Source organism: Dendroctonus ponderosae, unplaced genomic scaffold (assembly GCF_020466585.1).
Source record: "Dendroctonus ponderosae isolate FM_Combo_2020 unplaced genomic scaffold, Dpon_F_20191213v2 Dpon_F_20191213_1, whole genome shotgun sequence".
Classification (NCBI taxonomy): domain Eukaryota; kingdom Metazoa; phylum Arthropoda; class Insecta; order Coleoptera; family Curculionidae; genus Dendroctonus; species Dendroctonus ponderosae.
The window spans coordinates 20,180,632-20,198,190 of record NW_026017110.1 but is presented as its reverse complement, the minus strand read 5'-3'; the positions used below and the strand labels follow the sequence as shown (position 1 = coordinate 20,198,190).

The 17,559-nt window shown below is 33.8% G+C and overlaps 1 protein-coding gene across 1 annotated transcript in view; it reads left to right on the top strand.

Annotated features, from left to right (window-relative positions):
* The window catches only part of LOC109542198 (headcase protein), a gene marked incomplete at its 5' end in the record, with an annotated part of 154,650 nt that overhangs the window by 120,091 nt on the left and 17,000 nt on the right, over nt 1-17,559 (top strand). The window contains 2 exon segments of the mRNA XM_048660982.1: nt 13,865-14,053; nt 15,021-15,206. Of these exon segments, the coding sequence (XP_048516939.1) occupies nt 13,865-14,053; nt 15,021-15,206 (375 nt within the window).

Sequence of the window (17,559 nt, the reverse complement as noted above, 5' to 3'; positions counted from 1 at the left end):
GTATTTCACTTGCACATATTGCGTTTGTAAAGAATTGAACGAAAATTGGCAACCCCAAAAAAACTAAAATTGCATGAAAATAGCAAAGCAATTAGTTGAAAAAAATAGTGTTTCCATTCTATCATCACGCAGGAGTAGCCGTTCAAGGGACGATGATGTCATATATTTTTCCTATCGCTCAAAACAACGCCATTAAATTATGTTCGACATGAAATTACTCGTGATGACCCCATCAGATAGCCGAATTTGGATAAAACTAATTTTCCTCACTGCTAATTTATTCAGAAAGATTATGGCGCAAAATTGTTTTTTTTTTGATCAATTTTCGTTAATCTAGTGCAGGATGTTTCTATTTACCGAACAGTAAAAGTGTCGGATTCTTTATAGTTTGCGTGTTAAAAAACCAGCAAGAATTTTAAAATAATTTATTAATTTGGTCGATGGTCATCATTACAATCATGAAATATCCAGTTGCATCTAACTGTGACATATGCAGTACTTTGTGACGAAAAAAACAGCGGCAAAATAATTGTGGAGAAAACTGATTTGAGAAAGTTTTTTTTATCATTATTTGACCGGTGTCTTCCCTGTTCCTTTGTGCAAAATTAGCAAAAAAAGGTAGGTTGAATTCTGCAAAATTAACAGACGTATTTTAGCCTGAAAACTGAAAACCTCGACATTTTGAGGGCATTTCCCATAAAACCGTAATCAGCATTTCTCATTTTCTCTATGATGGCACATTTTAATGAAACGTTCCTTCCTCCACTACATCTGTTTTATTGGTTTTTCGTGTTGCGTTCTGATACTTTTGATTTCCATTCCGATTAGTTTTCGTTTTGGGAGTAATTTATTCCCGTCCGCACGCCATTTCCACCGAACTGAATCCCGTCAATACCGCTCCCCGTCATAAAATTATCACTTTTATAGGCATATAATGGCAACGTTATTATATCTTAAATGTATTAGTTGAACATAATACTAATCGAACTATTAGTTGGGAGATTTTTGGCAAAAATTACGGTTTAGACAATATCGTCAAATTATGTAATTGGAGTAAACAGGAAATTCACAAACCAAATCAATACATTAAAAGACCAATTTTTGTGCCAGAATGATAAGATTTTTTAAACTTTGATACTTGCTTTAAATATATAATCCAAGTCCATAAAGTAACAGTAAAACAAGTGTATTTTCTTAACTTTTATTTGATTTCGGTTGAATAATTCAAAATGTGTTTTTTTAATGAATAATTCAAAATGTGTTTTTTAATGAATAATTCATTAATTTTTCGCCATGTCTATTAAATAATAATCCAGTCAGGAATTTAAAAGTCCAAATACTGCTATGTGGGAATTGAAGAACTGGTAAGTTTTTACTAAAAACTTATACACATAAATACGCAATACAATTAAAAAGCGTAAACAAATGCCAGCAAATTTTACAATAATGTATGTAAGCATAAGGAAAACTGAAAAACTTCATATTACATTGGGACATTTATTGTTGTTTTTATTTGTTTACACAAAAGCACAACCAGCCATTGAAAAAAACATATACTTTTTCAAAGGTAGATAGTTTCAATTATTTAATTGCTCAAATGACTTTAATTACAAAACAAGAACTGTTAAGATTTTGAAAAATATTTTATTTTTGCTTCTCCTTGATCATTTTGCCTGGGCATTCATCAAATGAGACCGCAAGTTTTTTCTTACTTTAGAGAACATAGTAAAACTTGAAAATTTTTAATTTTACTAAACTTCCAGTCAAATTCGCCATTTGAAATAATTAAAAGTAGGCAATTTCTTCCTTACAAGAATTACCATGTTACATATTGCTAACTTTTAGCTTTTAAGAATCACTCAAGGAAGGTCAACAACAATCAAGAACCACTTTTTTGTAATAATCTGAAGAATGGAGACGCATGGAAACGATTTTATTCGGGAACCCTTTTTTTCCTACTTTTATATACTTTCACTTTCCAAAAAATTGAGGGATGCGGTTAACAACTGATTAAATCTATATGTCTGTTCAATGTTGTTTGCTTTTGAGTTTAATTCCTTTACTACTTTCAAATGTTTTACTATTTCAGCCAAAGTACAGTTCACTGATTACGTCGAACAGTTGAGCTATTTAGACAATAATTACAATGTGTGTTTGTTTCGGGGAGAAGCCGGAAATTTTACACTTCATTAAGTGAGTGATTATCGTGTTGTACACTATTCCATATGTATGCAAAAATATTCCTAGTTACAATTCGGCTTAGATTAATGCGCGGCACAACATGTTTGTTTGTCAACGATCGCAACAGGATTGATGGCCCAAATTAATTGTCTAATAATAACAATCAATTTGCGATCGAATCAATCATTCAACCAGGCCTAACAAATGAAATGTCTAAAGTTTAATAATATTACGAAGCATAGTCGTGAAGTAGGTGTTAATGATGACAAATTATTTTTACGGATGCCTATAGGTAGATCAGCGGAGTTTGATAAGCATAACCGCAGCCAAGAGACGAAAAGTTGCCGTAGGCTATTGGCTGTTTTATGCCTGAAGATTCAACCAGAGTTATACCATGAAACTTGCTTTGGATTCCATTTATCCCACTTATTTTTCTGGTATATAAACACGATTTCTCAATAGTAAAACACATGAAAGAACTAATTTGGAGTTGTATGCCCACGCACTAAAAATTCACTTTTCCTAGAATAGATTAGCAATTGATCATGGTTATGCGAATTGTATTGTCCAGTTAATTGCTTTGATTGGCATTTTGTTATCTAAGCTTCTTATATCAATTGATTGTAATAATTAGAAGCCACTTTCATTCAGTGAAAATTGCCTGGCTTTCACGTTGCATGGCAATTCAAAAGAGGCATATTAATCTATATTATATAATTATACGAACACATCAAACCCAGGCCAACGTTCACGTAATACAATTAAAATTATATTTAGCCTTAATTCGTTTCTGTTCCAATTTTTTAGTTTAATAACATATGTTCAGTGGCTTTTTAAATGAAGAAAGAACAATAAATAAAGGCAGACGGGGTAGAAAATGTTCAGATCTTGCCGCTCGAAACTTTTCACTTGTAAAAATTTCTTGATCGTTTTGATTCTGTTTCTGAACCATTGCAGCGATAAATTCGTGATTTAAGAATCACACTTTCTTAATTTGGGACAATGAAATTGATAGTTTTCAATCAGCAATTGCTTGGCCAGTTACCTTCCACTGGCTTTAAAATTTCAGTTTTCATACCGAAAAACACCACGATAAAAAGAATAGAAAATGATGTAGAAATACGAGCAAAAAGTGCCAGATAAAATGCGTAAAATAATGCAGTTTGCAGGTGCATTCGAAATTCTTGATGATCGAAAATGCAATAAGAATAAAGAGTACACATCCTTTCACCTGCCTAGGTAATAATAATATAGGTATAATAATTATCCCTTTTATTCTGAAAAAGGAAAGACCATGTGCTTTGTCTGTTCCAAAGTGATTTAAAAAATAATTATTTAAAATCCACGTTGATCATTGACATGGACGGTTTTTGTGGAATGCATCCTTATCCATATCAATTTTATGTGTTCGTTTTCCATTTTTCGATCGTTTCAACTGAGAATTCAGCTATTTACCCTAAACTTTCCATTTATATCATCTGAAAATTCAAGACCTGAGCCCATTTGCCGTAGAGAACGAAAGTTTGGAAAGTCGTTTTAACGGCGGCTGTATAAACAGCAAAGATATCTGTTGGTCTTATAGCTGGAATTTTTTTAATTTGTAAAAAGTTAAGACGAAATGTAAATTTTGCCTTAAAAATGCGAAATGCTGTATTTTAAATCGGTCTTAATAATTTGAGTTTTGCTCTTCAGTGGCAGTTAAAAATTATAAGATCCAATAGAATTTTTTTTAAATTGTTGCTTTACTGTCGGGTTTGGAAAGTTTTCCAGGGACACGAGTTTTATTTATTTAATTACGATACATTCTTTTGAGGAAATCCTATCCGATTTGACTTCAACTCTCGAAAGTAATTTAATCAAAGTTTTGAAAATAAACAAGTTGATTTCCTTAAAGCTAAGAACCTTTTAGGCAGCCTAACCGATTCGGGTAAATGTCGATCCCCCGACAGAAAACGCGCAGAACTCCAGGAAAATCCTGTATAGTTTGCTTTTCCCGGTAATGGAAATGTCAGTCCGTAACAATATAAGTCAAAATTGAAAATGCCTGTAACCCGGCATTTTTTTTTGGCTGCCCTTTCATGTGTAAATGCCACGAAGGGATACGATATTCCTAAATAGAAATATTTTCGCACTGCCCGACAATATACGTCCAGTTAGTTGTAGGGATTTGGACGGAGATTTACGGATCTGTGTACAAAGGAATTTTCATGGTTTTTGTCTCCGAAAATCGGAGATGTATCACTCGACCCTTGAGATTCCGATCTAATCCTTTTATTTGATGGATTTATTCTTGGAAGTTTGTATATCACCGGATTTATTGGTAGATTACGGATCATGGAATAATATCGTCCTGCGTAAGAAGCTAGGAAACTTAACATTTGTTCAAAGTGAAACTTTGGAATAGTTTATGGAAAATATATATTTAGTGTCCACAGGTTCACTTCTTTGGTTTCTACTCGTATTTTTTAGACGTATTTCAAATAAATGTGATGCTGGCTCTGTGCTTTAAAAATGTAGCGGTTGCAAGTAGTAAGAAAAACTCAAATATTACTCAAAAAAGGCTGTTTACAAATTGCTTCTGGTTTTATTTAAATTGTGGTAGTATTTATTTTGATGCTCTCCTTTACACCTCAAAGGCTAGTAGGTCAAATTAGATAAACCTTTCCGATGGTTGCTCGGGACCTCTTAGTGGTTCTCCAATTCGGTCTGGCTTTAAATCTTTTGGTGTCTGGAAATCCTTCTAAGATTAGAGTCTAGTACGGAAGACATGAAATTACGGATATTCCTTGCTGTGGTAATTCCCTTTTTCTCGAAAAAGGATCAATATGCTTTTGAATGAAGACTGAGCAAAATTTTTGGATTGAATTAATAGTTTTACAGAATTTTATAATTATTACAGCTTGTATATTTCATTGATAATTAGGCTCTGCTGTAACTGGTTTCATTTTGCAGTTGTTTTAGCTTCCATTTTGTCTTCTTTTATCCAACTGACGAAGAAGAGATAATAATGGATGCAAGCTAATGGTTTTCTTTTTGTCCTGTTTAAGCTTTCCATTATTTTTTTGAGCTAAGTGCTAGCGGATGTTTTCTTGGTTTCCGACTGCCTTTAATAATGGTTTAGCGGCGAGGAGCGATTTGAAGTGAATTGAATGAAATTGTGTCCATCTGGCATTATATAAAGCTATCTGTTAAGCAAGCATTGAACGCTTTCTAGATATTGTATTTTAGTATTTTTCTGAAATATAAATCCCGTGGCTAGTTTTGTACACAAAACGTGTTAACCTCATTTGTTATTTGTTCTTGAGATTTTTCAAATTTATTTAATTAACGGGGTAAAAATTCCATTGCGAATTTTTTCTAGTAACAAATGGAAAACTTCTTTAGGTCAATGTTTATATAACGCACTAAAAGTAAACCGCCTGTGAAGAAATAACGGAACTTCTTTTGTCTGTGAAACTAAAGGTTTTGGGTAAAGGACTAGTAATTTATTGGAAATATATGCTGATCCTTACTTATATGGGATAACAGTCCTACTGTTGTAGGATCTGTGTTCTCTACACTTTGTATACCAACGTGTGAAAATTAATCTAAAATCTACTGTGCTCGATTATAGTTTTAGTAGCAGTTTTTCAGGTATTGATGGAGATACTGCAACATTTATTACTATAAGTTAAAGTTTTTTGTCCCGATAATTGCAACTGATTTAATTCCCACTTTAAAATTCGTAGAGCAATTAGAATTATCGATGTTTGAAACTTACTAGTTATTTATTCTGTCCGAATGAAGATTACTGTTTAATAAGGCATCAGCAGCTTTTCACTTTCCAAAGAAATATTTTTGAAGTAAAACAAGAAATTATTAGAGGTCGAATTAAATAACTGTTCCTATAACGAGCCAAAAAAATACAACACTATCCAAATAATTTCTCAATTCGCCAACATATAAATGTTATGACTGTTTGTGTGCGCTTCTCTTCTTGCTCTTGTGAACGATTCTCGCAAGGCGCACTGATCTGGCGTAATGTTTCAACAGACAATAAAGGAAAGTTATTGGAATCGAATCAGACGAAAAAAAAATATCATTGAAAAAGAGCATGAAATATATTTAGGACAACAGTTTGATTTAACAGAAGACAATCGAAAAATCGTGAAAGTACTTTTCATTAATTAACCCCGTAGACTTGTTAAAATTCAAGATCTTATTGATTAAACTTGATTGAGATAAAACAGGAAAATCATTTCATTATTAAATAAAGCTATCTTTATATTATTCGAGTACCTAACAGATAAGCAAGTGAACCCAAGGCAGATAGATAGCATATTAGGTTTTGTCTCCTTGACTGAAACGTTCGCTTTCCCGAGTTCCCCCTAAAATCCGGATATAGAAAACCCTGACACCCGGAATTGTGACTTATTGTACCAAAAAAAAACGTTTTAAGATCGATCGACGACGGGAGATTAATTGAAAAGATATCGGCAACATGTGGATAATAATGCGTGTCACGAAAGTTTTGATGTACCTTTGACTTGCTCTTTTCCAACATCATTTGTTATGTAGCAGCCATGATAATATGTAGTATGTATGTAAATATGTAGCAGCCATGAACATTTGATAGGATACCAGAAGACAACTGCTACAATTGCGGGAATATATTAATTAAGTCCTACGTTGCATGCTTGTTAATTCTCATTGTCGATATCCACACGCTTATCTGAAAAGTCACACTAAATTACTAACCGCATAATTCAACTACACGTGGCGAGCCATCCTCTTTAAATAAAAATAATTACAGGTTGTTTGTTGGCAATACGATCAAAGATCTGTAGTGCAACTACGTCGTTGCGATTCTTTTAATTTAATTAGGTGCTTTAATAATTAATTCTAATGTCAATGATGTTGTTTTTAAGTGCTAAAATGTGTTATTTTTAACGGGCTGATTCAATAACAAAACTATTTGAACTAGTTTAATCGAATCGTCGCATTCAATATATGTTTCGCATGTATCGTACTTGCAATATTAAATTATATACGATTATTTTAAAATTCGTTTTCAATGATCAGAGTTTGGTTTCTTTTTATCGCCATTCGTTGCTGCACATCGATGTTCTTCATATGAAGTACATCGATGAAGATATCGATATGAAGTACATCAATAGCAACATTTTTTATTAATGTCTGTTCCTCCACAGTGAGAAATTTGGTGCCAGAGTAGTACACTGGAAGTTGTACTGTGCATTTCACTGCACCAACTGCATCTTATTCTGTATTCAAAACTCTCAGAAAAAATTATCGACCCTAAGAAATCTGGCATCAAAAGAACAAGATAAGAACCCAAACAGTTCAATTGTCACGTTAAAGCTTATCAGGTCCAAGTTGTGCAAATATGATTGTGTTAAAAACGTCTCTAAAAGCTCATTAATATTGTGATCTGTGGATTGGTGTCGCACAAGTAATAGTTGGTTAAAATATTTATATTTACAGCAACGAGTGAAATTGATAGTATTGGAAAATGGCGTGGAAAATATGATTAAAAGTGTTTTACAAATATGTAAATATCCTCAGTACATTCATGGAGAGCTGTTAAATGAAATGGGACGACAAAATATAAATTATAATAGGAAGAAACGGTTGGACATATGAGTCAAACGAAAGATTCAAGGAGATCTGGAGGGGTTTGAATCTCTTCAGTGTTCTGATGATGTTGCGGAGTTGTTCCTTGACTACACTATTTTTGCTAAAAAGTTGACTGTTTCTTCCGAAAGACGACTTAGTGCTTTGGAATCAAACCTTTTCTCTGTATTTCCCTGTTTTGAGGGTTTTAGAAGCAGACTTTCAAGTACAGTAGAGGAAGAAGAAACGACATTCAGGTGCTTGGTATCAGATTATTACGATCTGAGCCACTTTTACTTGTGATCGGTTACAGACAAACAGACTTAGAGAGTTGAACAAAGCTTTTTATGGAAGATGTGTGTAGATTTTTGCCGATTTGACTTAATTGCCTTTGTTTGAGAGCATACTTTTTTACAAAAAACTCTTGGTTGCGTTTAATATTAACTGCAAAATCACAAAGCAAACGCAATTTAAAAAAATATAATTCGTAACTTTTGTTGATAAGGATTAATTTTTGACTCGCTATAGAGGAACTGCGAATGGTTTGCAAAACCCTCCTGTGAATGAAGGCGAAGTCTCAAAGCTTACAAACAGAATGACTTCGAAGCTTATATCGTTTTCACTAGTGTAAATATCAGGTGTCGATAGGCTTTCTATTTGTAATTGTGTAAAAAAATACTCTAACTTTTGGATAAACTGCTAAATCCGACCAATTGATCTATAATGATTGAACCAGATTTCTAATTGAAAGTAGAAGGAAATCGTAGGATCAATTGAAAGAACTGCAAGGACGAAATGAAGAGCGGTAACATAAAAGAGAAGCTCTTGGGTATATAAAGCATTAGCTGAACTTTGTGCTTGTGTTAACTTTGTCAGATTTCCAACCCAAAAGTCGTTCGTGAACATTTCCAAAGATACTTATTTCCCAGACGCTCCAAGCAGTAAAATATTTTATTATACAGCGTAGTGGTTCTAAGTTATCCTTTACCTTTCGTTTTGCATAGAACTACTATTTGTATTCATGAAATAAAATTGCAAAAACCTTAAACTATGTTCCGCAGTGTAACGGGGTTATATCACCGAGATGAGCTGCTTAGATGAAGCGAGTCGGACAATTTGGAGGAATATGGTAAAATATTGTAAAAAAATTTGCATTTTAAAATATAATGCAATGATTATAATGCTTTTATACAATGGCACGCTAGGTAGATAAAACGAGACGGTTTTGCATTTCACTTTTCAATGTATATTCGTACCATAAGCTAGCAAATGTCTTTATTTCAGCAAGCAGAAATGGCAATGCGATACGCGTATAGAAATTCACGTATACAACTTTATACGAAGTTAATGAAATTCGAGATGGTAAAATCGACGTCCCCATAAACAAGAGACACTACTCAGGAAATGTCTGTAATAGGTTTGGGCGAGAAACAGATCTGTCGCGTAGCTGCTGGTGAAAAACTATCGAAAACGGTTGTAAAAAAGACGAGCATTAAAAGCAAAGTTAGGTCGACATCGAACAATTCCATCAAGAAGGGTGCCGGGAAAAGATTTTCCGACAAGAGGGGAAATCGAGAAAAACTAGATTCGGAAGTCGCCGACGTGAAAAATATAACTGACAGCGTTTCGTTCGGATTGGTTTTAGTAAAATTAGATTGCTTTCTGCTTTTTTTTTTCAGTGTCTCTATAGCAGCAAGTGAATTCGGCTCGATCAGTATTTATATTGAATTGACAATGAAATGCACTCTGCAATTCATTCAACCAGCTTTCGTTAGATTTGCGTTTATTGCACTCATTCGTGAGTGGTCAATGTTTGGCAGCAAGTAGGTGTAGGTAACTGAATATAGAGGTGAACTTGCTGTCCTAATAAAAAACCCTTTTTGTTTCTTGCTTTGGAAAGGATATAAAGCGCCTCTGATAAATAACGAGTTTGTCACAAAAAGATGGATTTTTCACTCCAAAGTAAATTAGAGGAACGATGCTGATTCTTCTTCGCGTTTAAAGGGTGATTTCTTGAAAAAAATTCACATTCATTAATTGGGAAAACAAATTTTTCGATTGTTGTCACTCACTTTCAATGCATATCTTGTTGGTGCAGGTTATTTAAGTTGGGTTTAAGAAAATAATTCTAATAGTAAATTGAAGTTGGACTATTTCAATAAAAAAAGTCAGTTTGATCTGTTCTAGGAAGTGGTTCCAGAAAAAATGGTTTTGAGCAAAAGTGGTTTAAAAAACTAATGATAATTAATTGGTGCATGAAAAAAATAATTCCCACTGTTATTTTAGTGGATAGCTAAAAAGTGCATTTACTTGAAAAATGTCCGCTATATGGAGCTTCTTTATTTAGTTCATAAATTGCACTTGTCGGATTCGGCAGGATTTTAACTTTCCGTGAATCCACAATAGGTTTGGCTCCAATTTTTCTACATATTTGTTAAGACCCTTGTTAAATTTTTTTCTGTGAAAAGCAATATTTTTGCTGCAATGTGCAAGGAGTTCAATCTTTTATATACGAGAAACTTATTGACTACTGTTTCTCCTAACTAGGGTTTTTTTCTCAACGAGTTTGACTTTTTAAAAACAAGAATCAGTCACTGAAGCGCCTTCTCAGCAACATTATAAAAAAACCTAACATTAAATTTCTCATTTGGTTTAATTTTCTTTTCTTAATAAATCTTTGCCTTTTCTTTTTAGTTGCACCGGGCTAATTTCACCTTTATGGTTTCTAATAACATTTCTATTTACTTAACTTCTAAAAGTTGGCATCTTTCAGGAATTCTTCAGCAGTTGGTTGAATAGCCAATACAAAGAACCAAAGTGTTTTCAATTAATTTATAAAATCTATACCCCAACTGAGGTACAATGAAAATGCACGATTAACTCAGTGCTGTTAATTTAAAAGCACATTTACGATAAGCTTCTGCATCGTATTATGGGAAAGCGCCAGTGCAACATTAATAAAACCGTCCCTTTAAATTTACTGTTCTCCGTCAAACTTCTGAGTGGTGTAAAGCTAGTGGCGAGGCCTCGAAAAAGCTGAAAGCAACATTTTAAATGATTTATAAGGCTTTTAATGATTTATTTAAGGATCCGCTAATAGTACTTTTGGGCCGATAGTTCGTTCGTATTAAGGCTTTCACAGCGAATGATTTGTTTCTGCAATGCCAGCGCTAACATTTTAATTAATTTAAGTGCTGGATCAAGCTGGTTTTTTCTCTTTTTCCGTGGTTCAATTTCGTTTTCATTGACGTTTATTAAGTGCTACATTTAATTTTTGGTTTATTGCTAGATTTGATTGAAGGAGTCTGGTTCACATCTGAGCAACTTTTTTGAAAATACAAATTCATAGTGATCGTCCATGAATCCAGCAATTATATTCTGCATAATAGCCAAATTAACTTTCGTTTGCAAAATCAGGCGACGACTTAGGGGCCCGACGAAAGATTCAAGATCGGATTCTAAACGTCCGAAATAAATTTCCTCACATATTTTGGCAATACGCCACTGAGTTGCTTATGAGGATATTTGTTTCATTAACAATAAATCTCGAGTCTGTTACCAAGAGAAGCTCTTTCTTGGAACGCATCGTCTGAAGAGTGGTTAAATCGTCAAATAATTAGAGACAGAGTTCTCGTTTGATTGGAGTGAAACAATTAGATGATTTTAGAACAGTTTGCTACAAATTTAGAGCAGTTTGCACTAATTACCCGTTTGATGAAAAAAAAAAACATCTACAACTAAACAAAACTAAACACAGATATTTAACAAGCAAACTAAAGTAACATAGGATTGAAAATTAAAAGGAATAAGCAAGTTAATTGAATTAATAAAAACGATTCAACAGGTAAAAAACAATGTGGGGGGCAGTGGATTTGTTTCGTTTCAAATGCAAGAACACTGGAAGACAGCATATGCAAAAATCATTCCCACATGAGGAGGATCTACTGCCGAAATTTAAATTCAATTTTAATGGACGCTATTGCAGTTGGGGCTGCCCTTGCTCTAACACTTTTTGCGTCTAATATAGATAGCTAGTCTTAACATATTACAAATATTCTTTTACCAAAAGTTCTTGCGTATATTGCAAGCAAACCTCAATGAGAATTCCTGCTTAATTTTCAAGTCATTGCCGTATTTCTGACGAATTTAGACGCCCTTTAAGCCCTAAAACGCTTCCTTAAAATTATATTCCAATTGCCCTTAAATTCCTAATTGCCGAAACGCTGTTATCCACTAGAAGCTGACAAAATTGGATATTTCTTTTGCATAATATCTTAATTCCCATGATGATTGAACCATGTCAAATAATTTACGGGTGTCATCGAATTCAGCACGTATTTTCCAATAGATCGTCTTACCCCTTAGCAGTTCGATGCTGAAAACTTCCATAATCAGCAATAGATCCCCGTTTCACGACAGGCCGCCGAATCTTTAGCACGTAAAAACTGGGGTAAAGTTTTAGTATGATATATGGGAAACAGTTAAGACAAAGGAAAACCCATTAAAAAGAAGAAGACCGTCGAAATTGTCTGGTAATAAATATAACAGAAACAGATCTCTAAAAGTTTCGCGTGCATTTGGGAAGAACAAATTGAATTAGGAGCCCGAGATTTACATTTATGTTTCTTTTGCGCTCTTCGTTTAGTTTCTCGTTTTGGAATTTGTATTTAATTGCTTCGAGCCCATTGTTCAAGATGTCGCCTTTTCTGCTCTCGCTCTATAAACAAATATTTCGATGCAGGGATAATATTTGAGCCAGAACATTCGGGACCTTTATTACATCCGGACTAGGCGGCTTATTAAAGTGTGTCCGGATATTGGGGTTCAGGAAACTTGATCCTGTCGATACATTTTACGTTCAAATGCTGCTTCTTCCCTTTGTATTAGGATCGAAAAGCATTGTTTACTGTGGTAGTTACAAATATAGAAATGAAGAATTTATATATTCTAATTTATAGGCGTGGGAGAAAAGGAAATTATTTTTCTTTGCCAGAGTTCAGACATTTCAAATCTATGCCCCTGACATTGTAAACAACGAGCGCTTTTCGGATGGAAATAAAAATAAATAAAAGATTTGTTGCTTTTAATTAAAGAACTTTCTAAATTTACATCTGTTTTAATTAAAGACGCCGACAGACTAATGGAGTTAAAACTCCAAAGTAGGACTTTTTAATTTTTTCTCTTACTCAATGGGTCTAAATATAAAGTGGGATTTGAGAATTGTACGACTTGCTTTTATAAAATGCTGACAGACTGCAAGGTGGAAAATATAGATTGCTGATTATTTTCTCAGGCACATTTGCATTGTACGTATATAGTATATTTTCTTACGGCTCATGATAGATTTTTCAACTTATTTTCTAGTTGATACAATGATAATTTCTGTTCCATATTTTTACGCAATTACTTTGTTAGGAATTCCAAACAAGGGGCTTTTAACCATTAAGCCATTATCAGTGGCAAGCTGAAGGCATGAAGACATCCACTAGCACTTTGGCTCGAAAAAGAATACAATTAGGTAAAGCTCAAACTTAAGTCGACAGGAAGGCATCCACTTACTTTGTCGTCAGGTGTATAAAAAAAGACAAAAGGAAATAAATACGGGTTTTATCATGATTTAGGAAATACTGTAAATGTAAAGTTCTAGCTAGACTTGGAAGGTTCAATATTAATGAAACTGATAATTAAATATTTCTGGTTACCTGAACCATTCCAAAATGTTGTAAAAATGGAATTTCAATAATTACTAGCCCTAATGGCTCTCAATACATCGTATCGTAAAATTCTGATCTGCATTTTTCTGTTCAGAATGCATCAAGTAGCAAACTTTATCCGCCAATGCTCTAGAAAGTCTGAGAGCCAGTAGGAAGAATTGCTGCTTATATTCGATATTATTTCATTCTTTATTACTGTTTTTTTTGTAACTTTTGCATCTTCCACTTATCCTTTAACTCATATGGTGAATTAAGCAATACATTGTCATTGCGCATAAGAAAAATTGTTTTTCATACGCAGGTCCATTTTCTCTGAGGAACTTTAAACACCTTTAATTCTAATTTAATTCTTTTTCTAGACCGAAGACGAAGGCAACCACGGCAATGACGACACCAGATGCTTCATCCTCTCAACTTTGGCTTCACAAGGACGCTCTAAAGTTCACTGTATTTTGTGCGAAGAACAGCTGCCCGTGTTCGATCGCTATCCATTGGTGGATGGTACTTTTTTCTTGAGTCCCCGACAACATGCCAAAACTTGCATAGAGGTAGGTTAACTACTAATTGGTTAGTTGTTATTAAGTACTGGAATGTTCAAACATGATGTGCAAAGAGTTCTTTGGGAAAGACTCATCAGCTTGCTGTGTTTGTCGATATCAATGTCTCAGATAATCATTTAAATTCAAGTATGCAAGATGAGTCAGAGGAGTTTCTGATAATGCAAAATCGAGGTTCTTAAAGCTAGACAAAGGGAAGAGAATAAAACAAGGAATTCTGGAAATATGAAATAACGAAGTAACTGATTGGTTCGAAGACAGCAGCAGATGTTAACCAAGATGAAGATCCAGATATGTTGATATCTAATGCCCAATACTTGGAAGATAAAATAAGGCAGCAACGTGACCAGACAACATTCCAGCAGAACTTTAGTAGCGTAGAAACACATGCAGACGCCGTTGGGAATTGATCAAACCCACATATTTAAGGAAGATGTCACACTTCGAAAATGTTCTAAGAGGAGACCGATTTTGAACCTTTCAGCTTATAATAAGTCTGCGAAGAAATGAGAACAAGGAAGATGTGGGACTAAGGAACTTCCACGGGTGAATCAAAATTAGTGTAGCTGCGCAACTGTTTAGAGCAGCTGGAAATTGCAAAACAACTCCCCAATATAATTGTCAACATCGGAGAACTTAAATGTCTTAAATATCTAGACGAGACAAGTACAAAACGATGCTTTTCTTTGCCACATCCTGCAATTCAGTTACAACATCGTGCAGTAGATGTGCAGAGGAGCCATTTTATCGCCTGCAACTTTGGAAACGTCCCCAGATCTTTTTTGGCAAATATTTCTGGTTAGACCCTCTAATTTTGCGGTACCGTTGGGTTGGTAATTTTAATCTGTGTGGAGTCACTTTTGAATTAACTTTGGTTGAAAAGCCGTCAAGTGTGTACCACCACCCTGTCTTCTCTTAACTTATGTAGACATGATAATAATGATGGTGTTTTTTGCAGGTGAAAGTGGAAGGACGCACCCAATTTTTAACTGTCGTTTGTATGGGTTGTCTGGAAGGTGTTCATGGTCGAGCTATTGTGTGCCGATTCTGCAACCAGAAATGGGATGGATCCTCATTGATCTTGGGCAGCATGTATTCATACGACATTTTTGCTGCGATGCCTTGTTGCACCGAAAGGATTAAAGTAAGTGCTGTTCCGTATTGTTCGAAGTGATTGGCGTCAAAGCGGCTGCTAATCCCATTTTCGTAAACTAGTGTTAAAGTTGGAGCGCAATCCCACCGTCAGCCCAACGCGCCAACTAAATTATGCAAAACCGCAAAATACGGCTCGTTATTTATTTATACATGTCCGTCGGTGAAGCTAAATTCGTGAGCTGGTCAAGGAACTTGGATAACAAAAGGGTCGACCCTTATAACGTATGCAAATAGAAAATATTGCGTTGTCAAGCCGTTGAAGAATTTAGTGTGTTTATCTATGGACCAGTGGCTCTATTCGGGACCATGTTTCGCTGAATAACTGATATCTCGGTGTCTTGGTATCTCAAAATAAAAAATGATAGTTTGTCTCAATGCGTTTTGGAACGTTATCGTCAGAATTATTACCAACGAGATTTTTGTTATTCAAAACTACAAATCTGCTTCTATTTGGTAATACGGTCATTGAAACATGGATTTTCAACCAAATCGCACACTCATCATATTATTCCAGTGATTTTTTCTTCAAAGGACAGTTCTGGATATAATTTTGAAGCAGCGAAAAACTGTACACAATTTTATTATCAGGATTTGTTCCCGATTTTCACAAGTAACATGGAAAACTAAAGGTCTGAGAGTTGTCTCGTTAATTTGTCGGGTATAAATATTTTTTGAAGAAGGAAAAAAGTCCCAACAAAATAAGAATAAAAGTAATGGCAAAAACATCAATGTATTTTCTATATTACATCTGCTTCAGTTTATGGAGCAGATAATTATATAGCTTATATATACGACTGTAAATTTTGAGAACAATTAATTTTGCATGTAATAAGGCAATATATATTGTTTTGCTACTCCGAGCTTATCAGAGAATACTCAAAAATATATAAATAAGAAGGGATATTTTAAATATTTCAATAGTGTTAAGTTAAAAGATATATTCATTGGATACATTTTAAGAAAGATCATAGAACAGCAACATTAATAAAAACGTTTTCTATAATAAAGCAATTAAAATCTCAGCTATTTTTGGCCACATATAAAAATATGTGGTTTTTAATTGTGCGTTTCAAAGAATCATTGGTCTCTCCTACCTTGTAAATGTTTTGCAAGTTTTGTGAATTGATGCATAAATTAATTCTATTATTTATGGTTCCTTCAGTTTATTTTGATGCTTTTTCTAAATACCATGCGTTCAACTATTGAAATCATCTTTACTGTGCTTGCGGATTTCTAATACCAAGAAAATTTGCCTTTTTATTAATATTAGAGCTGCAAAAAATTTTAAGCAACATAAGTCAGTCTGCATCAGTGCAGGCCATCTTATATCCGTTTTTTCCGTTTTGTTTCATTTTCAGTAAACGTACAATTATTATTCTCTAACTACAGTTCTTATATTTGTTAACAAATTCTAGATCTTTTAATAAGATTTCATTAGGTTTTGACGAGTGTTTTAAATTCATAGTTAATAACAAAAGTTAAAAATGTGTGCATATCATTATTAAAACCCGGCAAATACGCAATTAAAACATGCTTCTAAGAGTAGAGTTTGAAGAACTCAATTGTGTTTAGAAGGTGAGAATAATCTTTGTACAAGTTTGTTATTCAATGATTTTCTAAGTCATTTTATTTGGTTTCACTGTTCAAGTTCTTTGATTTTTCTTTTTTCGCTATACTCGATTGAAAGTAAATATATATTTAAGTGAATTTCAATACACATCCTACAATGTAAGAGCGAGCGGAACATACGGGTCTGGGCTCACAATTTTTCAGAATTAATTGACAAACACTGGTCTAAAGATGGTTAAATGAAAGCGGCTTAAACAGATGAAAATAGATTTATGAATTTGCTCTAAGAGAAACGTCGAGTCACAACAAAACTGATGTGATGATCCTCGCACTTAAAACTTGCTATGCCAAATAACGTATTTTCGTTTTCAATCGGTTTTGCTGCAGTTTTAATATTCATGTCATTGAATACTTGTTTTTTCAAAACCTTTTTCTTCGGTTTTTCGACTCAAAATTTTTGTTTTTTAAAGAGACACAATTTGCGCACGTTTTCTATTAGAAATTGATGACAAGTGCTCTTATTTCGCAATAAAGAACGAATTCTTTATCAAAAGGTAGTCAAGAACTTTCATCTAGAGGGTTACGACACACTTCCGTTCAAGTTTTAATAAAATTTTTAATTACATGAATTTGGGTTTTTTTCAAACATTGAGATGTAATTATTTTACAAACTTCTTGTTGGGTAGTTCGCCTCAAAAATTTTTGTCTTTAAAAAAGACAGAATTTCCTCACGTCTTTTATTACAGATTGATAAATAGTGCTCCTATTTCGCA